Genomic DNA, 26,804 nt, shown 5'->3' with positions numbered 1-26,804 from the left:
TATTCAGCATTTTACTGAATCTTGCTCTGAAAATAGGTGTTGCATATGGACTGAAGTGACTACCATAGAGGTGAATCAACCTCTCTTAATCTTAATCAGGTACATATATCAATGTTCAAAAAACACTCTCCAAAAGAATAAAACAATTAATAAAATTTTATACATATTTCTAATACTCTAAAAAAAATTTATGCAGTTGATAGTGGCCGTCACTGTGGTCTTCAATAAAACTACAGTTCTGTATTCACACTTCATTCTTTATGTGTGCAAGTCACACTCCACTCTCCAAATGACATGTAGTCCGAATTACACTCACTTCCCTTCCCTGCATCACTCCTTCATTCTCCTCATTTTTTTTCCAAAATATTGTCCACAATTGGAGAGTGCTCTAAATTGGATACAATAATTTTTTATCCTCTACTGGTTAGATAGTATTTTTAGAATTGTAAAAAATACAAAACAGTCCCTATTTGAAACCACTAAAGATGCTCTAACATAGGCATTATAGAGAATCCCCGTCTAACAATTGGCGGCTCATTTGTTTTGTAGGAAGCAACTAGACACGAGGGCAAATTAGGGTTTCGACCACCGAAAATCTTCTTAAAATATCATTAATGCAGTACGCATGAGTCTAAATATAATCATGACTTTAATGCAGTACCACACGGTGTGGCGTATGGCTATCACGCCCGACCACACGGTGAGGCATGATAGCCATACGTCCGACCACACGGTGAGGCATGATAGCCACACGCCTGTGTGTCGGGATGGCAAAAAAAATTAGTCCGTTAATCCGATTAAACCCGTAAATACCTGTTACCTGCTCAAACTACACAATTGTACTTAAAACCTATAAATATCATACAATTTTAACTAAAATCAGTCACAATAATATAAGTTCATGAATAAATATTATTAATTAAAACACATAAACTAATATACATCAGTCAATGTAATCTAGTCCAAGCTGCTCTCCTTTCAGCGTATATATTGTCCAAGTGACGACCACTCGGATCACGAAATGTATGCCATTGGGTGGCAATGGGAGGCACTGGAAATCCAGGTCTTAAATAAAGACGTATGTAGTGTTCATAACTCCCCAAATGACAAATTACAATCTCTCGCTTCGGTGGTCTTCCATCATCCGAACGCATCGGTAATATAGTGCAACATCCTAACTGTGGTGTAGTAAAAAGGAATATCACTGCATTCAATACAATTGCATCATCATATAAGTCATCCGGACTCACCATCCAGTGAGACTCACCACACCTCGCTCCTGCCCATCTGATACGCTGGAGGGCAGCATCTACTCCGTTCTAGAACACCGGCGCATACAGATCATGGTGTGCCCACACCTCATTCTCTATAAGCACTCTAATCAGCTTCCACTCCTCCTGATTATTTGTGATGATATCGGCTAAAACACAAAATCCACAGTTACCATCTGCTACAACATCATGGTACCCAATAATAAATGGAACGATGAGTCCTTGAACCCGATGTAAATAGTGATAACCGACGATGTCCGCATCAAATCTGGCTGAAAATATGAATATATGAAGTTCGTGAGCGATAATATATTTACTTTAACATTAACATATATATTAGGAAAATAAAATATACCCGGCATCTCGTTGTTATGTACAGATCAGGACGAGGTTCGGCCTCGACTATGACTACTCCTCGAAGTAGAGGACCGTGCACCATCTCATGGTCCCTGACTGTACTCTCATGCACTCGGATTCCATTTTGTTGATGAATTCCCCTTTGGTCTACCCCTAACAGTGTCTTTGACCTCAGGTTCTTTGTAGCTGCTTTGATCCGGGTTAATTTGATCATGAATGTACATTGATATGCTACACACCATTAAAGGATCTAAATTTTCAACCTTTTCCATAAGAGAGTGAAAATACCAGTGATCCTCAGACCCGTCGGCATATACGGGAGCAGTAACTAGTATGTCACTCAAACCTTCAAACGCAAGAGATCTCCAAAAAGGATGGATACGCTCCACACTAACCGATGTGGCCGTATCAATATAGTTTTTAAGTTCATATGCACAAGGAATGCCATGAGTCATGGGCAACACGCATCCGCATTCACTTAACACATCCATACTCAATCTGTGCATACGCACTAGCTCATCATTCAATACATGCAAACAGTAATATGAAACGTGTAAGTCGAGGTACTTGAAAGGAGCTTTATTATGAGCCACCGTAAATCTTCTTCTCGAGTCCTCAAGTGAATATCTGGTTATATACAGTAAAGGATTCTAAAACTAATGTATTACAATTTAAAAGATTATATTAAATAACAGAATAATTGTCTTACTTGAACGCATCGATCTGAGCTTCAATGTCCTTGTGCACCTTCGCCCACACTGTATCGAGTGCACCAATAGATGAATTCAACCACTGCTTTAACTGTGCATGTGAACTCTCCACTCGAGGTTGTGGTGTTTCCTAAGTGCAACACATTGTTCGTCCACGCTCGACAGAACTTCTCTTTATGCACTAGCCATGTGATCTCCACGTACTCTATCACATGAGGTCATTTGGCAGAAGTATTCTTCATGCTTATCACTGTCTCCTCATATTCGGCTACTGTCGGGGCTTCAATTATACTTTTCCATTTGGAATTATTAAAAATTTCACCAAAAACCTTCAATCCACACAACTTGCCTACTCTATCCTCCACATCTTTATTAATATGCCATGTGCATAATAAATGGCGATTCTCAGGAAATACCTCACGAACTGGTCTCATCAGCCCTAACTCCCGGTCCGCAGCAATGGCTGTCGGATGCACATCAGTTCCAAGCAAAAGCTTCAATTTTTGTAACACCCACATATATCTTCCCTCAGTTTCATCATTCATGATTGCATAGGCAATCAAGAAGTTCTTGTTTGAAGGTGTCATTCCAATGATCTCAAAGAATGCATTTTATACTTGTTTGTTTTAAATGTTGAATCCATACCAATAAACAAGTAATATGACCGGAATAGTTTGATCGATGTAGGATGTGCCATAAATAGGTGAGTCACAAAATTGCTGCTCGGTGCCGCTTGCGTCCAATGTATGTATTCCTTATCTAAAACAAGCCGATAAAACTGACTGATTACATCCCGACCCTCAAAGCTCTCAGTCCTGATTTTTCCCCTGTAGTTATAAACATGTCTTTGTGTCGGGCAAAAATAGCACAAGGCTTAGCTTGAGCTGAACACATTTGACGAACAATTTCTTTGGAACCAGAACTTAGTCCGCTCATTTATCTGTAGCCCTGACGACATACAACCAACTGATGATTATGTTGTCCTCTATCTCCAGCAATCCCATTCACCACCCAACCCCCTAATTCAACGATTTCCAGAACCTTTATCTGGAATTTGCAACCACATTATTTTGTTTTTGTATTCCTTCGTAGTACGTCATCCATATCCATATCCTTTTTTCCTTCGTGTATTCTTAATACCACGGGCACATTTAACCAATATCCATTTTGACTTACCCCCTGTCTTGTGCGATGCTGTGGTTACTCGAAGTCGATCTCAATTTCCGTCCGTTTTGCCCAGTTAACAGTGTCATGATATGTTTGAAACGTCTGTTCAGGAAAAAACTGCGCATTGTAATCAACGCCGTTCCCGCCAAAATCTTCTAATAGAACCTCCTACAAATGATAAATAACGAACATTAGATTCCAATACGGGCACATTTTTACAAATTTTGAGTGCTTAAACCCGAAAAAATTGCATTTAGTATGCGCGGGCGTGTGAACATCACGCCCATCATGTGGTGGGGCTTATTAGCCATACGCCCCACCATGTGGTGGGGCGTGATGTTCACACACCCGCGCCTAATTTTTGTGATTTTTTTTTGAAAAAACTTAACAGAAATCATTAAATATTCAATCAGAAAAATACCTCGACTTCAAGGACTGCGTCATTCTCGTCTCTTCCCGGTGATAACAGATTGCTCGCCACGAAAGGTGTAATCTTTGATTTCGGAAACAAATGAGTTTGGGAGAGTTTGAGAGAGTTTGAGAGAGTTGAGGAATTTCAATTTTTGGCTAAGGAGCGGTAACGTCTTTTTTTGGGGATGGAAGTGGGAATTTGGGGCTGGGTATAGTAATTCACTAGATAGATAACACTTCACTGGGAAATAATAATAATGGTGTTGTAATGTTGCTTTCAACAAAATGTTCTCATGTGAAGATAAGTAATAGGTGGTGTTGTCATCGTGTATTTAAAATGGGAAAATTACAAAACTAGGTCAAATGGGAGGTCCATTTACATATTTAACCCATTTACTCAACCTACTACATATCTAGACTGATTTTGTGTAACTTTTTCATAATACCCCTAACCTTCCCACTTCCCAGCACAACACGAATGGCCGCTCCCCCTATCTCCTTGGTTACACAAAAGTTGGCTCCATCCATTAATGATTTCAAGACTTTTTATCTTCCTTTCTTTCTTTAAATTGCACGAAATTTGCACCATTTCGCTAAATCACAATGAATTTCTCTTTTTCCTCTCTTCATCTCTTGATTCTGCAACTTCCTAACCTTAGAAAACGAAGCCATGCTTCTTCATCTTGTTGTTCGTTACTTGGTTTCGTTCTTCTTGTTGCCATCAAAGAAATGGTTATTCTACGTTATTTTCTTCGTTTTTCCCAGTTTATCATATTGTTATTGTCGCTTTTAAGGGTGAAAGGCGCGAAAAATGTAAGTATATGTTATTTTTTCTGCGTTTTTTCATGAATACACTTCGTGAATCGATGATTTCGCAAGGATTTGCAAAGAGAAAGAGCCTGAAACGTGACGATTTACTTCGTGAATTAATGATTCGCGAAGATCTGCGAAGAGAAAGAGCCTGAAACGTGTGGATCTACTTCGCGAATCGATTAGTTCGCGAAGTCTGCGAATAGAAAAGTTCATGATTTGACTCGCAGACTTCGCGAAAGCATCGATATGCGACGTAGATCGTCACGTTTCAGACCTCGCATACCTCTCGATAACATCGATTAGCGAAGTAAAATCACCTCTTTGATGCACATTTACATTCACATGCTTCGTTAATCCTCATTTCGCGAAGCCAAAATCGTCTTTCTCGCTGCCTAACACGATTAATTTTTTCTGAAGGTGGTTGAATACGTAACATCCCTTTCTGGAAGGCGGCGTACTGAGCTGCAGGGGAGATAACTTTCCTTCCTATATAAGGATTAACTTCCCTCAAGATTGACACATTCACTCCTGAAATGGTTAGTTAGGAGAGATTGTGCCAATAATCCGGTACCAATTTCGAAGCGGATGATTAACTTTTGGGATGAGAAATGGAAGTCCAGACCTTTTGGGATGAACGTGTCCCACGGTGCACACCAAGATTAATCATCCGCTTCGAAATTGGTACCGGATTATTGGCATAATCTCTCCTAACTAACCATTTCAGGAGTGAATGTGCTTTGTTAGGAGTTTATTGTGGCAATCTTGTTGTAAATTTTGATGTTGTTGTGATTTTAATGTTGTTATTGTGGCAATCTTGTTGTAAATTTTGATAATGTTATGATTTTAATGTTAGAATCCGTTGTTGTTTGCTATTTTTTTTTTGTTATATACCACTTCGCGAATTAGCTACAAAACATATCCAGGCTTCGCATATGCAAACTAAATTCATCAAGTAAAACAAACATTAGATTCGCAAGTTTCGCAGGCTTCACATATAAACCCAAACATTAGCTTCGCAGGCTTCGCATAATATGGAATCTGCGAAGTCATACGGGAGGGGGCGAGACGCCCGTAAATATTGAGGGTATTATGAGAAAATCACACAAAATCAGTCTACATATGAAGTTGGTTGAGTAAATGGGTTAAATAGGTAAATGAGCCTCCCATTTGACCCATTTTTGTAATTAACCCATTTAAAATTAGTGGGCCAAGTGACCAATGTTTGACTCTATACTTACTTTTTCTCCTTTAAAAACGTTCCTTTTGAATTTATTTGAACCTTTTCATATAAACGTCTCCTTCTTCAGATGACGAAAGCCCTTTTACCTCTCACCCTCTCTTGCAATCGCAAACATTTTGATGAAAGAAATCAAATCGGCAATCTGCAGATAGATATTTTATGATTACAATACGATATTCTCTCTGTTTCATTGCATATTTCTTCTGCAATTAGTTATTCGACAAGTTGAAGCGAGCCATGACGCGGCCGTCGGATGTTAGCCACCGACTTAGCGTGTATGATTTCAGTATGGAGGACGAGCAGGTAGAAATTTCGTCCGAGAAGTTGCTTGGGAGATTTCGAAACCCTAAGAGAAAGCGTGACTTATCCCCTTCCCCGATCACAAAGTACAAGTTTCTCGAGCTCTGTAAGTTCTTCCATTTTCTTGATCGGTTTCTTCTATTTACTTGACAGGGTTTGCTTGGAAAATTGGAAGATGAAGCCAAATGGGGTGATAGTGAGGTTTCTATTTTGAGAGGTTTATAAGAGTCGAAATTTTGCTTTACTTTTATTTGTTTCTAATTCTCAAACTTATGAATTAGTCTCTTTGGGAGATGAGAAATTTCTGTAAAGGAAATATGAAAGGAACAATTTGAGTATCACTTAACTAACCAATTTGGCAAATGCTCTCTATCTCTCTCTGTTTATCGCAGTCTTATTCTTTTGTGCTGGGTACATGTCCTTACCTGTGGCCTTGGAAGCATTTAAGTATGTGTTTTTGGTGTTGTAAACTTGAGGTGAAGAGCAGTTTTAATCTACTGCATTCTAACTAGGGCAATTTCAAAGGAAGGAGACAATGCGGCCATGTGTTTATTTTAGGGTTTTCACCACGCTATGAGGTGATTTGTTTGTGGAAGCTTGATGTTACAATATAAGTCAATGTAACATGCCTAAGGCTGCTGTAGGGCTGCTAGAGCTGCTGGTAGGGTCATGTTGTCTCCTTGATTGAAGGATAACCTTGTATATATATATTGCTCTTAAATAACACATATTCATGTAGGCTCTTAATCTACCTGGTATCCCATTTATTCTAGTGTATTACATGGTCTTCTACACTTGACATGGTGAATTTGATCACTTGGGATTTTCGGGATGTGAGAGAGAAACGTTAGAGAAATGTAATTGCATATTTCATCTTTCTTGCTGCTTTTTTCTTCTTGTTGCTATATTTTTCCCTCTCTTCTTTGTTCATTTTTGATTGCTTTATTTACTTTCCCCGTTTAGAAATGTAATACAACATTATGCCTGCTTGACTGGCTTTCCTTCCTTTCTGAGATTTGTTCTATCATTTCATGAGAATCCGTACTTAGTGTTCTATTTATGTTAAGGTACATTGGATTATCTGGGTGGAGCAAAGAAATACACATCTGGTCCTACGTGCTACTGTTTGATTTTCTTTCACTCACTTTAAATCCAAAGTATTTAAAACATTATTTATTTTATCCTAGGATTTTTTTTAATATAAAAATGATGCTGATTATCAGGCTACTTATTTTATTTTTTCCATAACTTGCAGGAAATAAAATATTTCATCTGGGTACTTGTGGTATTTTTTTTTGGGCAAATGCAACCCTGTGGTTTGCAAAATTTTGCATTTGGGTCTACTTTGTCAAAATTTGGCTGATAATAACCTCGAAATGAAAATTTGCAAGCGTTAAATGAGTTCAACTTTTTAGGTTTGAGGTCATTTAGGTGGTGTTGTTTTATGAGAGAGAAAGTTAATGTTTAGAGTGAGAAAACTCAAAAAATGATGATTTTGAAAAATTACAAATATGGTTCCATAGTAAATATGATGCTAAACTACCTTAATTCTTGAAAAATTTCATTTTGAGGTAGTTATCGGCCAAATTTGGCAAAGTGAAAAAAATGCAAAATTTTGTAACTCTACAAATCCGTGTAACAAGAGGGCATCTACTTGTAAGGGTTAAATGCATCATTGGTCACTGAACTTATATGGTTGTCTCAAAATGGTCACTTAACTTCAATTTGTCTCAATAAAATCACTCAACTTTGAATTTTGTCTCAATTAGGCCACTCCGTCGATGACATAAGTGACACGTCAACATGAGTTATTTCAAATCTCATGACCGAAACAAAATGTGAAACAAAATGTGACAGTCACATGTTGGGTATTTTTATGAAAAAAACTAAATTTTAGTTTTTTTTCATAAAAATAATCACATGATAGCCAGGTGGTGCATATGTGGATATCATGTGTCATTTCAGTTAGAAATATGAGTTGTCTCATATTGATGTATCACTTATGTCATCATTCCGATGTTTTTTAATCACTGAAATCATCATAGTGACCTAATTGAGACAAAACTCAAAGTTGAGTGACCATTTTGAGATTACCATGTAAGTTTAGTGACCAATGGTGTTTAACTTCTACTTGTAATTAACCCTAGAAATTATTAAAAACAAACAAACAATTAAGGATGTTAAGTTGTTAAAAGATTTTCATTTCTACCAAAATTTGTATGATACTTAGTTTGGTAGTGGTTTCAGGAATTATGAGAAAAATACAATTTTATAAGTAGTTAATCTCTTTCCTGATGAAATTACAGAATTTAAGTAAATTTTAAATGGAAAAAATGAGCAGGCTTTGGCTGGACAAAGTTTGTGATTTTCTTGAGTTATGAAACATCAGAGCTCCAGACTGATTGGTCACATTTGCTTTCTTCTTATTATCAATCACATTTACTTTATTTGTGCCTTCTATGGTTGCTTTGTTTTTGACAAAGTAACCATTACTTTGTTTGTTTTCACCATTGAATTAATTTTACACTCCATCATCCAATATATCTAGTTTATTTTAAACTCTTGAATAATGCTCTATTATTTGAGGTTATTTGAGGCTTTTGCTAAAATTCTATTTATTATACTATGCAGTTGCAGGATGTACCAAGCTTCAAGAAAATGAAAGTATTAATGAAACTATTATCATTGATGACGAACCAACTGATGTTGATGCTAGACGTGAGTACTATCATAACTCAATTTTGGTTCATTTTCAAACAATTATGAGTTTTGATGTAATAATGTTTTCCTTTTCCTTATCATTGCAGAAGGGGTCAAGATTCAGTGTGAAGAAAATAGCGACGAATTAGTAGATATCAAGACTAGAAGTGTAGGTCATTCTGATGAAGTTTCTTTTCCATCTCCTATCAGTTTGCTCAATGAGGGTGGCTCTGTAAATGATAAAACTCACTTGGATGTAACTGTCCTGTCTAGTTCTTCAAACTGTAAGGTATCCTTATGCTTACCATAATGTATCTTGATCCGAAATCTCTTTCTCAAATTACATTAATTTTCAGTGTGATGCATAGGGGTGCAAACGAGCCGAACCGAGACCGAACAGGGGCAGGCTCGGCTCGGCTCGAGAAGTTTGAAGATCGGGCTCGGCTCAACCTCGAAGCTCGCCGAGCCTGGAATTTTGGAGCTCGGTATAGGTTCGGCTCGAGCTCGAAGCTCGTCGAGTGGCTCGTTTTGAAATTATTTTTTTTGAAACACTTTTTTTAATATACTTAATTGTATCTCATTAACGTTTTATTATCTAAAATCAGTCTTCTAATGAAGGAATACCAAATTTAAACTCCAAAAAACAAATATAACATACCATCTACAAACAAATTTAAACAAAGTAATAAGATTAAACAAATATAGAATCTAATAAATTCGATTTAACATATAGTCTACAACCATATAGTTTCAAATTGAGTTTTGGGCCAAACATTTATGTGTGGTTCAAAGTTACTAATTAAAAAAACTAATAAAAAAAATTACAAAATTAAAATGTATTTAAATTAAAAATAGAAATCAATAATATATATATAATAAAAAAACTCTCGAGCCTGCTCATGAGCTTTCGAGCCGAAACTTCCCTATTTATTCTAAAGGAAGCTCAGACTCGGGCTCATTAATGCTCGAGCCGAGCCCAATTGATCCGAACTTTGACCGAGCTTTGATCGAGCCGAACTCGAATAGTTTGCGAACTAGGTAGGCTCGTTTGCACCCCTAGTGATGCATATTGGTGAGGAAAATTCAGTTGGCAGCAGGATTCTAAATGGCATAATGAAGTCTGATTTTGTCGTACTCTATTACAAAGAACTCAATATTCAGACCATTTTTGAGGCAGCCTGATATGTTGCTTATACTTTTAGTTATTTAATTAATTTATCACAGAACAAGTCTTTGGGTATGAATACAAATGATGATGGCGGAATAGAACTGGATTCTTTGTTTATGTCCATCCCTATCCTTGAAGAAAACGAAGGTTCATTCTTCTACTTTTATCAAGCTCTTTCCTGCATAATTATTCTGCTATATGATGTAACTAAAAAAACTCTGCATTGTTTTAATTTCATCAACAGATATAGACCCAAAGTGCTGTTCAGTTGGAAACAGGATTGTAAGTATTATCTTTTAAAAGTTGAACTAGTAATCATCACATACTGTATTAAATGGTTCGAAAAGATACAATCATGTTTGATTGGTGCCCATAAAAAAAAATTAGGATATATCTTGATGGGTAAATCTAATGGAATATTCAAATATAAATACATTTTAAATAAGTGTTGATGCAGGACATCTTAAATAGTCTTCCACTTGTGAATTTTGGTTTTTGACTCAAGGAAGTAGAAATTATAATCGAAGAGCGGCGGTGTAAGGGGAGCAGTGAGTGCATATCTGCAGCTCGAGTAAAAGGAACAATTGTTTTAATATATTTTTTGCCCAAAATAATTTCTAGTTAAGTGATGAAGTTGGCCCCAAAACAATTCTTTTCTTGCTCTTTATATACTTCTAAAAATATGCCCTGTGTCACATACAATGTTTTTGATGCCTTGTTTTCAAGTAAATCTTGTTCATTTTCTGTTATCTGCTCATTGTTGTAGATATCTTTTTCTCCTGTTTGGAGACTTCTTCTTAATTAGAGAACTGGATGGATTTTCTTATCCACTTTAGTTTGTTGACTGACAGGATATCTTAGACGATGAAGTAGTTGTTTCTGCCGATTTTATCCTGTACAAGGACATATACTGTACAGGCTCTCGCTTACTGTTCTCAACTAGCTGCATCAGAATTGAGTGTTCAACTGTAAATGGGTTCGATGGAATATTTAATGCTGAATGGGAAATTGGTGATATTATTAGTATCGAGTCTGAATGGTGGCCAGAGGTGAGCTACTGTGGCTTTTTTACTCTCTTTTTATTTACTTTTTGACTTGTGTATGTTAAATATCTTGTTTATTGGGTGCAGGTTGAGACAGCTATGGTTAGCCTTTATCTTAAACCAAAGATTTCTGAAGGAATTGAAAACACAAATGAAACTACAGGTTTATGCATTTCTGAAATGTGTGTGCTGGAGTTTCTATAGTTATTTTGTATTTATTAAGAAAGCAAAATGGGACCAAAATCCAATCCTATGGTGTGAAGCATGTAGTGAAAACAATATATGGACAACAAGCACTCTATATATCATGATATTTCTAGGGATCTAACACATCTCAAAATTGAAAGCAACATTTTAGAGATACATTATGGTTCATTGCTTGCATGAACTTGAAATGCTTTATGATGTTTATTGTAACGTGCATTACATAAAAAAAAATTCATTGCGTATATAAAAAATCTAATGCCCTAGAGTAAATTCACTATTAATTCATCATCCATTTTTTATTCACATTGCTGCACTAAAATCTATTCGTTATTGGATTTTTTTTAATAGGGTAAATAATGTACTAGCCCTTGAGTTTGTGCATTAGAGTTCCTGAGTTTTGTTAAAATCAACTATTTAGCCTCTCCATCCATTATTCTGCTAGTCAAAGGTTAAATTTTATGTAAAATGACGAGTTTGCTCTTTCATCACTAATTTGAAGGAAAAAAATTGATATGTAAGAATATTGTTAATTAATGTTGGTCATGCATCAATTTTATTTACAGAATATATACATAAAATTGATATGTAAGAATATTGTTCATAAAATTGATGCATGGCTAACATTTATTACGTTTCCAACATCACAAGTTATTTTAGTGTTCCATAATGTCCAGTAAGTTCATATATTAAAAATTTAATCAGTTGCATCTTACATTTAAAAAATCAATAAGATAACAAGTAACCATTTTTTTTACTAAAATAGTATATCTTAAAATAAATTAACTAGTAGTTTCATCAATGCTAATTATAATGCTTAGGTTGAGAAAAACTTTTAATGATTAGTTAACTGGTATTTCATTCTATCGATCATTAATTAATAAATTAAATAATGATATAATTTTACTATTAATATTATTACTTAAAAATTTAATAATGCATAATATATTAATTAATGATTGAAAGGTGAACTTGTAATTATAAAATTTAGCTTTTGGTTAACAGAATCATGGACGTGAGGATTAAGTAGTTGATTTTAACAAAACTCAGGAACTATATAATGTATTTTTGAAAATAGAGTAGAAATTTATTTACCCTTTTGAGTAAAAAAGAGCAAAGAGTAAATTTTGAAAAGTAAAACCTTGATTGCTTTATGGGGATTTTTTTTTCTAATGTGATAGTATTTCGAACTAATATTTTTCTTCCATCTGCATACTAGGTAGTAAATGCTAATTTTTCAAAAATTTGGCGGTATATGCTAATTCTTAGAAAGTTAGAATTTGTCAGACGGAATTGTTGTTGTTTTTTTTGTGCTTAAGCATTGTTATGGTATTATATTCTAGAAATTTACATAGTTGTTAAATCGAGATTCGACTCGTGACTCGAAATCTCATTTTGCGAATCGGGACTCGTGAATCGAATCGAATCGTAAGATTCGGATCAAATTCAAAATGCTATAAAAAAATAAAATATTAACCATATTTAACTTTAAATATTAGTCCAAAAATGCAATTTTAATATCTAAATAGAAATTATATGAAGTTATAAAAAAAAGTACAGACAGAACGTAGAAAATAGAAAGAATAAAAAGTAGAAGAAGATAATAATAAATAAATAGAAAAGAAGAGGGAAGGTCTTGGAATTTGTAAAGTGAAGAGTCATCTAATTGAAACTATTTGTGTTTCATAACTTCTGTACGTTTTTTTGTTTTGTTTTTGTAAAGTGAATAGTCATCTTCTTCTGCTGTACGTTTTTTAGTTGTTAAAAATTGATTTTTTTTTTAAATGGTGGCCTGAATTGACCGACTCGGGTGACTCGGTGACTCGATGAATCGGCCGAATCGGTAGTGACTCGGCCGATTCATGAAGCTTCCGAGTCGTACCACAGATACGACTCAAATTCTTCATGAATCGAATCGTACGAATCGACTCGCGACTCGTACGATTCTAACAACTATGGAAATTTATAAGAAAGTAAGATCTTATTAAAAAATTGGATAATTCCATAGATCTCACTGCACCCCCCTAAAATTTTGCAGACAATGACAAGCTCAAGTTTTCAGTTTGTGATCCCGATTGGCCTGAAAGACAAGAAGCAATCAAATCTTTAGATGTCAGATATAAAGACATCTGGACGGTTGTTTTCAAGTAAGTTATTGATTGGCTAGCTTGAGGTTCTGAAATATGTGCACATTCATTGCATGGAAGAAATAGTTAGTTCTTTTCAATATGTGCTCTTTTATCTTTGTAATTTCTCATGGCATAGCTTGTTATTGGATTAATCTTTGCGTATTTAGTTTCCCACTTGATTTTGCTTTTTCCTTGTGGCAACCTTCTTTTGGTTTTGAAATTTATATGCGTCCTGAAATATATGCACATTCATTGCATGGAAGAAATAGTTAGTTCTTTTTAATATGTGCTCTTTTATCTTTGTAATTTCTCATGGCATAGCTCGTTATTGGATTACTCTTTGCGTATTTAGTTTCCCACTTGATTTTGCTTTTTCCTTGTGGCAACCTCCTTTTGGTTTTGAAATTTATGTGTATTAACATTTCTTGCTCTATGTGGTTCACTTGTTTCAATTGCTACCTCTTCCATTCTTTGTTACAGCTCTGATATGGTGAAGGATGGCAATGACTTTACAAGGCCCAATAGCATGACCATCCCAAAGCATTATCGATATGAGTAAGTCAAGGAATCATGTTCTTTTCTATTTTACTTTGTAGATGAACTTAAAAAAATGCTATGAGCAAATTATGTTTGTTGTGGTGTAAACATATCAAACTCCAAGATCCCTAACCTCCATTTCAGTTTTCTACCATTTTCTTGTTAATACTTGTGAAAATTTCTAGAGACTTGATTTTTTTATTGGGGCTTACCGCATCCCTGAGACTTTGCGTGGATCCAACATTGTTAATCTTGCAAGATGTGCTACAATTAGCTCATTTGATTAGTTTCACTTGCCTCCAATTTTATGATTCTTGTCAAGGAACCAATTGAACTAAAAGCTTAAGCTGGTAATTAAAGTCTAAGAATAGCTTTTATTATTATATGTGACTTATCCCCTCAAAGCTTAAGCAGATAGTTAAGGCCTAAGAACATCTTTCTATTATTATCTCTGACAATTCTAATTGATTTTACTTTTTTTTTGTTCAAGTCTTGATGAGACTTTTGATGAGACTTTTGATGAAGTGATATACCCCAAAGGGGATCCTGATGCCGTGGCAATTAGTAGGAGAGATGTGGAACTTCTTCAACCAGAGACATTCATCAACGATACCATCATTGACTTCTATGTAAAGTAAGTTTGAGCAATCATATTGAATATGTTTATTTCATTTGTCGAATCTGGTTTAACCTCTAATTCATTAGTTTGCATCTATGTTGCACAAAAATGAACATGGACATAGGGAATTGGTATTTGTTTAAAATATAGGAAATGTAAATGTGGGGAAATGTGTAAATAAGAAACATACACTAGTAAGGAAAAAAGGGTTTTCGGATTTCGACATTTGAGAGCTTGAGGAAGATGATCTTGAAAAGATTAAGGATCTAATGCAAAGTAATTAATGTAGGATGTATTGACTAAAATATAATTTAATGCACATAACAGCTTCTAAAAACCTATTTTACTTTAACAAACGAGTTTTCAATATTTAAAATTACATGAGTGTTTCCGTACAACATAGATAGGAGATATCATTCTCATCTTGAGACAATATCTATAAAGACATATATGGCAAGCAGTGCCATATCTTAGCTATGAGAAAAAAACAGTTTAATGTCCGGAGGGGGGCTTTTTGTTGTTAGTAGCCGTTAAGGGGTTGTTAGCCTATTTTGTATTCTAGTAAGGTAGTTATGCCAGTTGTCATTCTACAGCTGTACCCTGTAACCGCCTGCTGACCTCAGCTGTACCCTGTAGCTAAATGCTATCTCTCTTGGCTTATACAGCTCACTATGCACTATGCCTGTTTATAAAAATAATATTAAAACCCAATAGGGTGAACCTAGACCTCAATTTGCAAACTATGATGTCATAGAGTTTAAGACCAATTTAACTACCATTTCTTCATATATAAGCTTTCATCAGGAAGGCAATGATGAAAGTCGGCAAAATAGACAAAATGAACATGAAGTAAACAAGAGGGGCTTGATAATTAGTAAGCTCAATAATCATGTCTATAGATCTGTTCTTCTCTATAAATCTGTTGTTAACTTCTTATATACAAGATTTTCTAGGTTGAATTTCAATCAAGAACTCCTATATGGTGATAAGTACCTAGTTTATTAATTGACAAACTCCTCTTGTTTACTTCATGTATGTTTTATCTATTAAGCTCATATATGAATAATGGTTGTTGCATTGGTCGTGAACTCTAGCATCATAGTTTGCAAAGTGAGGTCTAGGTTAGGATTGAGCTTTCAATTTTTTATTTAATAAACAGGCAGAACACATTATGAGTTGTATAATAAGGTAAGAGAGATAGCATTGAGCATTTTATCTTCAACAGTTACTTGATTACAGAAAATCTCTCTTTTCTTCAACCTCGTAGAAGAGACCTGTTTTCTTATATATGTAGATGGATGAAGATGGTATACCATGGTGCATGCTGTTTGCAGATGATATTGTGTTGGTTGAGGAGACGAAAGAAGGAGTGGAGATGAAGTTGGAACTATGGAGGCAAACTCTAGAATCTAGAGGCTTTAAGTTGAGTCGAAGTAAGACAGAATATTTGGAGTGTAAGTTTAGCGGCCGTAGGAGTAGGGAGGCAGGGACAATCATCCTAGATGGGAGAGTTGTTCAGGCCTCGGATTGCTTCCGGTATTTAGGATCTATTATCCAAACGGATGGAGAAGTAGATGGAGATGTTGCTCATAGGATTAAAGCTGGTTGGTCGAAGTGGAAGAGTGCTACGGGTTTCCTTTGTGATCCCGGCATGCCTAATAGATTGAAGGGAAAATTCTACCGGACGGCAATTAGACCAGCATTGTTATATGGTACAGAGTGTTGGGCAGTGAAACACTGCCACATCCATAAGATGTCGGTGGCGGAGATGCGTATGTTGAGATGGATGTGTGGTCACACGAGAAAGGACCGGGTGCGTAATGAAATAATTAGGACAAAAGTAGGGGTCACATCTATTGAGAATAAAATGAGAGAAAACCGACTAAGGTGGTTTGGCCATGTGAGACGTAGAGCGCTTGATGCGCCGGTTAGGAGAACCGAAGAGTGGCAAAGGGATGTAGTGGTGAGGGGTAGGGGAAGACCTAAGCAAACTTGGAAGAGGGTGATCGAGAGTGATATGAGTTTATTGGGAATTGAGGAAAATATGGTAGTGGATAGGACGGAGTGGAGGGAGCGAATCTGTGTCGCTGACACGACTTGATTTTCACGGTTTTATATGATGGTTCATGTTAGCCGACCCCGAATCATTTCGGGACTAAAGCTTTGTTGTTGTTGTAGATGGATGAAGATACACATTCACTATATATGGGAGGTCTAACTCTATACTTCAAGCAATATGGAGCTATCACATCAACCAACTAGCCTCCTGACATTAAACTGCTTGAACAGCTAAGATACATACATTGCTTGCCGTATTTGCATTTAAGGGTATTGTCTCAGGATTAAAATGATATCCTGTGGAAAATTGTACTAGACTTTCTCAAGTTTTCCAAATTCTAGATATTATACCTGTTACTGATTTTATTAGTTAAATAGATTGGTCAGCACAATTTGGTTCTTAGGATGACATCTTCTTTTAGGTCCTGCTGCATGAGAAAAACTATTCTCACCAGTGACTTCTAGATGTTTTGTCCTATAATTTGATTGCAGTATATTATATTTTGCAACGGGCTAGAGTAAGGGTGTGCAAAACAGAACCAAACACTAATTTTTAGAACATTTGGTTTGGTTCAGTTTTTTTTGGTCACAAACCGAACAGAACCAAACCAGGTCCTATTTACAAATTTCCCTCGCGTTGTCCCGGCCATTGTAGCACATGTGACGCCAGGGCATGATGACTTGACTCATCCTTTTGTCATTTTATTTTAATAATATTACATAAAATGTATAAAATTGAACAAAATAATGTTAAAAATCTAGAGAAATTTAATTTAACATACATAAATATTTGAAAATATGTTTTAAAAAAATGAAAATCAATTTTTTAGGTTTGAACCGAACTGGAGTAGTTCAGTTTATACAAGAAATATATGTTGGTTCAATTTGGTTCTAAAATTGTGCATATTTTCATTCATTTTTTTTTTCTCAGCTTGGCTTAATGTTGGAACTGAATTGATTTTGCTCACCCCTAGGCTAGTTAGCTTCTTTAAAAAGTGACCAGATCTGAGGAAATAAATGTAATTTGGTCTAAGTTCAGGTTTGGCAGACTATTGTGTCCTTATTCTGGCTCTTATTTTCATGGTTGAAAGGTTGTCCCAACTCCAATTTGATTTTCAATTAATGTGCATAAAACCTCTAGAAATTTGTATTTTGTGGATTTATTTATTGTATTGATGTGGGAACAGTGTTTCTGTGGTTCGAAGCATGGGCCAACAGAGCAGCACTAAAGTAAAGATTTTGGAGAAGAGTGATGGTTCTAAGGAATGTTCATTGTCACTTTCGAAAGTACAAATTTTGCATATAATAAAAGGAAAAATGCATTTTTGAGTTCTTGAATTTTATACAAGGACCTAATTGATAAAAGGTATACTTATATGCTTCAAAATGACTCAATTAAATCAGAAGTAAAAGTTTAATGGCTCAATTCAAGAAAATGTCAACAAAATAATTAATATCAGCTCTAAAAAATGCATTTTGCATAAATGGAGATGTGTAGTCATTTTGCATTCACGGAAATTGGAACATGGTTTAACATTATCTTGTTTCTGTTATTTTGTACTTCTTTCGAGGATGATAAATAATTTAAATGTTGTTTTTTAGAGGCTTATTATTAGAAACCTATAGTTCATAATCTGTTTGGTTACTGGCCATCTTAACTTTAAACAACATTTATATTACCTGATGATTCTGTTCTGTCCTACTTTCAGGTTTTTAAAGAAAAAAATTCAACCAGAGGATAACCGTAGGTTTCACTTCTTCAATAGTTTCTTCTTTCGGAAGCTTGCTGATCTAGACAAGAATCCATCTAGTGCCTCTGATGGCAGGGCAGCATTTCAACGTGTTTTTAAATGGACAAGAAAAGTGAATCTTTTCGAGAAGGACTTCATTTTCATTCCTGTAAATTATAGGTGGGGAAATAGTTAGTTTATTTTGTGCAGAAGAAATAAGAAGTTATTTCTTTATTTCCTTTTTTTCTAATATTAAAGATGAATTAATATTGTTTGCAGTCTCCACTGGAGTTTGATTGTCATTTGTCATCCATGTGAAATTGTGAATTTCAGAGGCATAAGCAAGGGTAAGGAGAAGGACAAAGTTCAATGTGGCTAAGGTTTAATTTTTTGTGATATCCTAGTATTTTTATCCTAGTATTATTATTTCACTCAAGTATCTCATTCCTTTTTTCCAACTTTTATGCAGATGAAGCAAGTGAAAGCACACTTAGAGTACCATGCATTTTGCACATGGATTCTATTAGCGGAAGTCATAGAGGCCTCAAGAATCTTATTCAAAGGTAAGACTTTTCTTTCTCTGGTGTTTATGATTGTCAAATTTTCATTAACTTCTTGGCAACCAGTGATTCCCAAGGACCTAAAAACTGAAGTTAAATATTGATGTTAAGGATTTTATGCTATAAGTTTTTCACTGCTTTTTTCTTTTAAAAAATAATGTCTGACAATGCAATAAAGCTGCATCCTGATATTGAACGTTACCACCAATAATGGTGTACTAAATCTACTACAAAATTCTCAGTTAAAGTTTTAAGTAGTAAATTATTTGTGATCTCTCTCTCTCTAAAGAAAGATGAAAGTATATAACTGATGAAGATATGCTTTATATTTTTGAAACATGAAGACAGTAATTGGTTGGTAGCTTGATATTTGATGTTATTCATGCCTCACAATTATCTTGCATGTGGATGCTACTCAAATAATGAACTATAGATAGTTTTACAGAAAATCTGCATTCTATTGATAATATTGGTTATTTTTGCCGGACTTTTCAGTTCTATTGCTATTTAGTTCCTTTTTATATGCTTTTTAATGTTTAAAAAAATTGAAATTTTAAATATTTGCTTTGATTTACCCATTTAATGACATGACAGTTACCTGTTTGAAGAATGGAAAGAGAGGCATAGCGAGATTCTGGAGGATTTATCTTCAAAGTTCTCATGTTTACGGTTTATACCCCTTGAGGTATTGCCATAATTTTGGAAGTATCTTTCATGTAGTGCATTGGCTGGATTTTGGAATAGACTATTAATCCAACTGATATTAATTAATTTTAGACACTTGTGAATTTGTGGTTAGGGATCATTAGCCATTCTCATATTGTCTCTTAACTAAAAAGAATTATTGTATAATTGTATAAATATTATTAAAGTTGGATAAGGTTTCCTAAAAAGGCCATCTAAAAGGTAGAGTGGTGAAGAACAAGACAAAAACAGTGCTATCCAATCTTACTGTATGTGTGCTAGAGAATTTTATGCTTCTCTTAAAACTGCCATGAAGTTGCACTTCTCGCTTCTTTTTCATTGTACAATCAATATTCAAAACAAGCAATATACATATTTTGTAATTTGATACTGTTTTCTCATTTTGTATTGAAGATGATATAGCATAAAATGGCAAACTTGTCTCATGTTATTCATCTTTGCAATTCCTCTGAGTTTGTCATTTAAGTGTAGGATGTTTGCTAATAGGGATTGAGCCTTTGTAGTTAAATCTTAGCAATTGATAAAAGCAAACTAGAATTATAATGATAGACGTGTATTTTAGTACAATTTTTTTAAACTGAGATTTAAATGATAATTATTTCCCATAAGTAGATGTTTCTATGTTATGTGGTCACATGCTCACATGTTCCAAATTGCTTATCCTTTCTGTGCTAATTTTTATTTGCAATTTTTAACAAAAGTCAGAATTTATTTATATATTTATTTCTGTGCAGTTAAAAAGCCATTCATCTTAATTTTCTTAACCACTTTGTTTCAGCTGCCACAGCAGGGAAATTCATTTGATTGTGGCCTCTTTTTGCTCCATTATCTAGAACGGTTTCTTGAGGAAGTTCCTACAGATTTCGACCCTTTTAAGATAACTCAATCCACAAGCTTTGTAAGAATCTTATTTCTGAAATTTAGTTTAAAATTTGCATTTGGATTTTTTCTTGGTGTGATATTTATGAAATATTGCATACTAATTTCAGTTTTCTGAGTGGGAGTATGAATCCTAGTCTTAACTAAGATTTGTGATTCAATCCCGTAAAAGTATATGATACTTGTCTTGACTACTGATTGTAAGGAAAGGCAATTCAAGTTACAAGTTCAGTTAACCTTTGCTTGCGGTTGTCCTGTCTAGGTTAATGCATTTTCCTAATGGCTTAAGAACAAAAAGTTAGTGAATATTGATGTCATCCATTATTACACATGTTAATTGGCCAAATTGCTTTAGATCCTTTGAAATTGAAACTGAAACCACAAAGAAATGAGAACAAATTTTCATTCCTAGTGCTAATTTTGCCTCTTGCTTTGACCGGGATTATATTCCCTTCAAGTTAATGTTTCTTAGGATAATTTATGGTGTCCGACACCCGAGTCTGCTATGCTAGATTGAGAGAAAGGTAACAGTATGGTTATTCACTTTGATGAAACATTAGTTTTATGAGTATCCATTACCTTTTCTGTTTTTTTTTGGGAAGATCTAGCTCCTATAGTGCTATAATGAAATGGATATTCACTATTGTGCATTTGACATGTGTGGATTACAGGCGATTATGAAATTCTTCTTATATTATGTGTGCAGCTTAGTAGAAATTGGTTTCCACCAGATGAAGCTTCTATGAAACGGAGACACGTCCGGATGTTAATTTCTGAAATTATTAAAGACCACACTCTGAAAATTCCTCAATTGGAATCCATTCAAGAATATCCTTGTTCCAAATATGCTGTTCATATAGATGAGACAGAAAGTGGAGCAGAGTTTCTTGTGGATAAATGTTCCCTGAAGGATGATTCTTCTGGCCCTAATACTGACCTGGGGATTGGGTCCTCTTCGAGACTTCTTCATGGAGATATTAAAGAACCAGGATTGGGTTACAAGGATTTTTTTGAACAAGGAACTAGACCCTTAGCCTATGAAAATTACATGCACGTGGGAGCAGGTCGATTGAAATTCATGTCACCGATAGAGGTAAGTAGTGGATTCAACACCGTAACTGTAACTATTTCCTTTTATTTCCAAAAATGGCATATATTGTTTGTTTGAAGGCCACATTTGGAATAATTTATTGCCTGCATTTGTGGGTTTCTATGTTTGTCTTTTTCATATGAATATTAGTTTGCTATATGGTTGTAGCATTCTGTTGGGATGCAAATTGCAATGCGATTTTACCGAATAGTAACCTCTCATCATTTGTGTGTATTTGATTAGAAGATTTCCCTTGCTACTTCGAATTTTGACATGAAGCAGTAGAGGAAATATCAACTACTAGGATTTTTGCAAGGTTAATTCCGCTTTTGCATGTTTTGTGATAACAGGAAGCAGAAGAACATGTTGAACAAAATCCTGATTCATCATCAACCTCAGAAGGTAGCTGCGAAATTGTACGACTAGTGACTGAATCTCCCACTTCATGTGAGAACCAAAATTATGCAGATGTCACAGAAATTGATGATGATAGTACAAGTTCTGAATCTCAACAGTCATCAGAAATAGGGTTAGATGATGATGAGCATTCTGTTGAAGAGTTTGACGGATTCGTTTATCCAACAGAAAGTGACGGAGAGGACACATCGGATTCTTATTCAACTTCGGTAGAGGAACTTACAACTCATATTGTTGAAGACTCTGAAGAGGTGGAGGACCTTACAGCTTGTATTGTTGAAGACTCTCAAGAAGCAAGCAGTATCCAAAACGAAAACGAAAACGACCCAGCTCCGATTGACACAGAGCTTGATAGAATGAATAGCATTATTTGCAAAGATGAAGTGCAGATGACAGATGAGAATTTGGCATCAGAATCTGATAAGCAGGCTGGAAAAAGCTGAATGATAGAGTTACCTTTTGATGTAAATAGAAATATTTGGCTAACATATATTCTATGAAGGGATAGATAGAAAAAAGAGGCAGATACATAGATAGCTTAGAGGTATGCAAATATAACACAAGGATATAGAAAAGGGAAATGTGAATTAAGGGCGATTTTGTAAAAGGGGTCTACCTACTATATGGTAGTTTTATATTAACATGACAATGAAAATGGAGGCGTTCTTTTAGCAAATGGGAAGTCAGATATCTTCAGTCGTCCTCAATTCTTGATGTTCTGATTGAAAATTCCGATTGATATAACTAGGCTTGAACATTGAATTTAAGAGGGCTGAAAAATGACTAACTTTTAATAATAAAAAAAGAGTAAAATGTAGTAATTTTAAATACTTTTTATTCTTAAATGTTTTCAATTATAAAATAGACTAAAATAATTCAATTGTTTTTAAAAATAAAATGAATCACTTTTTTTTATAAAAATAATAGCCTTTTCTTAAAATTTACAAATAAGTGTCTTTCTAGATAAAAGAAAAAGGGTTGATTTTTTTGTTTCTTTGGAGTTAAAGAGACCAAAATATTCGTGCTTTTGTTGTCTTTTGATGCGGAGCATCTCTCCCTAGGATCGGGTCCGGACGAGGGAAGTCGGAGGAAGAACCAAGCACGAGCAACAAGCGAGTAAGGAGGCCAAAACAGTGCCACACAACAGCTCAAGCACGCTCCGCGTAGTTTATAGCACGCTCCACGTACTTGAAGGTTTGATCCAGAGAAAAGTCCAGGAGGTCATCTACGCGGGGCGTAGAATTAGGCACGCTCCGCGTACCTTCATTTTAAGGAACTTGCTCCTTACTCCAGCTTCCTCCTTATTTACAATACTGCCACTTCCTAATTACAACTCTACCACCCTTATATTTACACCTATGCCACCTCCTTATTATTACACCATTTTATCCCTAACCTTACTCTTTAATTAATTATGTTAGGTTAGCCTTTTATGTAATTTGTCAATTAGGTTTTAGATGATATAAATTCATCTCTTTCTCTTTGTAATGTTCAACTTTTTATCAATCAAAATTATATCATCTTCTTCAAGAAGTGTTAGTTAAGGTTTTCACCTTCAACAATGGGGGATCTTTGATTTCCTACGGATTTAGTCCGTAAAACCCGGGATTCACTCCTTCTAGTTTAGCTAGAGAAGAACCTCTTTGTTAGTTTACGATTAAAACTAACACGTCCCGAAACCGATCCGTATCAGTTGGTATCAGAGCCGATCGTTATCCTAACAGAGACTTCTTTCGACAATGATTCAACCAAGTTCATCTCTACCATCCGAAGTAACCGGCAACAAGGGATTGGAAAATCTCAAAGCCATGGTGAGAAGGTATCAAACGAGTTATAGGGAGGATTTTCGGGTGATAAACGAGCTAACAAGGAAGCTTACGACATCCGTAGAGAGTCTCAAGCAAGAATGTCGAAGTAGCTCCCAACCAATCATGAAAGTTCATCCTAAAGATTCATCACCAATCTTTTCTCCATCACACATTGTAAAGGTAAAACCTAAACTTCCAATTTCTAATGTTGAAGTTATGGATAGTCCTATTGATAGGAAGAAATTGGATGTTAGTGATGTTGTTTGTGATGATGAAGTGGGTTTGGATTCTTCTTGCGAATTTATTGATAATGAAAGTGTGGAGGAGGATTTAGATTCATTTGTGGATGAGGAGGAAGGGAGGCTTGTATGTGAGAACATCGGGAAAGATGAATTTGTGTGTAGTAATATTGAGAAAACCCATGTGGCTAGTGATGCTCTCCAAGTGTTTGATGAAATGCCCCTTAAGCATAACTTTACTCGTATGTGTGAGGAAAGTGGGGGTGTTATTCTTGAGGAAGGGGAGAGTGAGTTTGGACTTGTTAATCTCTTTGAGGAGAATGAGGAAATCACATTATGTGTAGAGATTGATGGCTATGGTGATGGGAGAGATGTTGGTGGTTCAACCATGTTGGGTGGTTGCATGTCTTTTGAGTCAAGCGGTGTAGCACGTGAATTAGTCGGCTTGAGCTATAGAGAGAAGCAAATGGAAATAATAGGTCATGGGAGAGAATAGATTGAGGACGAAGAGGAGAGTGAAATTGTATATGATCATGAAGAAGATGAGATAGAGAACGGAATTAAGGAGGGTGAGCGCCGAAACATAGAGTGGAACCGGTATGGGGCCGCTTATGAAGAAGACGAAGGTGGAGTTTACTATGATGAGGGTGAGCTTCGACACGTTGAGTGGGATCAACATGAGGCTCCTTATGAAGATGAGGAAGGTAGATTCCATTATGATGACGAATTGGAGGACGTTGAACGGGACCATAATGAGGATAACTATGAGTATGATGGGAGTAGGTTCCGTCATGAAGATGAGTTTGGGAATATTGAGTGGAGCCGAAATGAAGAAACTTATGATAGGAAAGAAGGTTGGCTCCAAGATAGCGATGAATCGGAGAGTGTTGAGTGGGGCCAAGTTAGTGAAGCGGCAACTCTAGAAGTTGGGAGATTGTTAACCAAGGCAAAGAAGGAGTTGATACAAGTGTCCTTGGGATCACTATGGAGTGGGTTGACAAGTGCCGTCGGGATATTCCATTTGATATCGGCAATGAGAGAAGGGAAGTTGTGACCCATGTCCATGTTCGTGAAGTGGACATTAAGGAGGTCCGGGGTTGGTCGGTTCAACATGTCGTGGGAGTGTGGAGGAGCTTCCAAGACATTGTGGAGGATTGGTTTGACCAACTTCGACGAGATATTCCGTTTGATGTCGGTCGAAGATTAAAGCTACTATCATGAGGATGAAACCCGAGGTGAGGCACTAGTTGAGATTTGGGGAATGGTTTCAAGGAGAAGGAGAATCCGGCAATAGATGGAATAGACTTCTTGAATTCATTTCGAACAACACCTTGGTTCGGTTTGAAAGCTTGAGTCCGCTCAAAACGAACACGTCTCATCAATAGGTAGCAAGTAACTTGGGGTCAAGTTCTTTTTAAGAGAGTGTATGATGCGGAGCATCTCTCCCTAGGATCGGGTCCGGACGAGGGAAGTCGGAGGAAGAACCAAGCACGAGCAACAAGCGAGTAAGGAGGCCAAAACAGTGCCACACAACAGCACAGGCACGCTCCGCGTAGTTTATAGCACGCTCCGCGTACTTGAAAGTTTGATCCAGAGAAAAGTCCAGGAGGTCATCTACGCGGGGCGTAGAGCTAGGCACGCTCCGCGTACCTTCATTTTAAGGAACTTGCTCCTTACTCCAGCTTCCTCCTTATTTACAATATTGCCACTCCATAATTACAACTCTACCACCCTTATATTTACACCTATGCCACCTCCTTATTATTACCCCATTTTATCCCTAACCTTACTCTTTAATTAATTATGTTAGGTTAGTTTTTTATGTAATTTGTCTATTAGGTTTTAGATGATATAAATTCATTTCTTTCTCTTTGTAATGTTCAACTTTTTGGCCCTGTTTGGTAAAGAGCGTTTTGGGATAAAAAGAGCGGTTTTAACCAACTTTAGAGGTTTGACCACTGAAACCGCTAATTGGAGTGTTTGGTGGATAGAGGTTTGGGAGAGAGTTTTGGAATGAAAACACTAATTTAGAAAAAGCTCTTAAAAGGAGCTTTTTCAATTAGCGTTTTGCAATATTAAAATTAATGGACTTCTTTAACCCTAATAGATATACTCCCTCTTCTCCTGCGCCAAAATTAATGCCCTTATTCGTCTTTTTGCACAAACCGCTATTATCAATCATCTAATTTTTACCAAACAAGTCTACACAAACAGCTAATCAGATCAGCTAGTCAAATCAACTAATGTAATCAGCTAGCAGCTAACAGCTAATGTAATCAGCTAACAGCTAATTCCCAAACATGGCCTTTATCAATCAAAATTATATCATCTTCTTCAAGAAGTGTTTGTTAAGGTTTTCACCTTCAACAATGGGGGATCTTTGATTTCCTACGGATTTAGTCCGTAAAACCCGGGATTCACTCCTTCTAGTTTAGCTAGAGAAGAACCTCTTTGTTAGTTTACGATTAAAACTAACACGTCCCGAAACCGATCCGTATCATCTTTACTCTTTTACTCTAGAGCATTTTCTTTTAAGTAATATGGTTATAGATTTTTTTGAGGTATCTTCGATAATTGAGCTATTTGATCTCTTCAATTTCAGTTTCTTAATAATATAGCAGAAAGTAAATATTTTTTACAGTTTTTTTT

The 26,804-nt window shown here is 35.7% G+C and overlaps 1 protein-coding gene across 2 annotated transcripts; it reads left to right on the top strand.

Annotated features, from left to right (window-relative positions):
• Positions 1-6,021: 6,021 nt before the first annotated feature.
• LOC136226003 (probable ubiquitin-like-specific protease 2B) lies at positions 6,022-22,808 on the top strand. 2 transcript variants are annotated; one of them, XM_066014251.1, is made up of 17 exons: positions 6,022-6,375; positions 8,901-8,987; positions 9,077-9,258; positions 10,194-10,284; positions 10,382-10,419; positions 10,989-11,186; positions 11,268-11,343; positions 13,423-13,531; positions 13,994-14,068; positions 14,541-14,684; positions 18,437-18,637; positions 18,737-18,804; positions 18,927-19,020; positions 19,612-19,702; positions 20,501-20,620; positions 21,308-21,694; positions 22,042-22,808. In XM_066014251.1, the coding sequence occupies exons 1-17, from the start codon at positions 6,207-6,209 to the stop codon at positions 22,549-22,551; spliced, it is 2,640 nt and encodes an 879-aa protein (XP_065870323.1). In that variant the 5' UTR covers positions 6,022-6,206; the 3' UTR covers positions 22,552-22,808. The 2 variants fall into 2 exon arrangements, with proteins under 2 accessions (XP_065870323.1, XP_065870325.1); XM_066014253.1 differs by lacking the exon at positions 6,022-6,375 and adding an exon at positions 7,079-7,126.
• The last annotated feature ends 3,996 nt before the right edge of the window (positions 22,809-26,804 follow it).

Source organism: Euphorbia lathyris, chromosome 4 (assembly GCF_963576675.1).
Source record: "Euphorbia lathyris chromosome 4, ddEupLath1.1, whole genome shotgun sequence".
Lineage (NCBI taxonomy): Eukaryota > Viridiplantae > Streptophyta > Magnoliopsida > Malpighiales > Euphorbiaceae > Euphorbia > Euphorbia lathyris.
Note: the sequence above shows the minus strand (reverse complement) of the source record. Positions and strands in the feature narration are given on the sequence as shown.

Excerpts from the sequence above, each read along its gene's own strand:
- LOC136226003 (XM_066014251.1), top strand. The coding sequence starts at position 6,207 with ATGACGCGGCCGTCGGATGTTAGCCACCGACTTAGCGTGTATGATTTC. Across the intron at positions 11,187-11,267 it reads AGTCTGAATGGTGGCCAGAG|GTTGAGACAGCTATGGTTAG; the intron begins GTGAGCTACTGT and ends TATTGGGTGCAG. Across the intron at positions 13,532-13,993 it reads ATCTGGACGGTTGTTTTCAA|CTCTGATATGGTGAAGGATG; the intron begins GTAAGTTATTGA and ends TCTTTGTTACAG.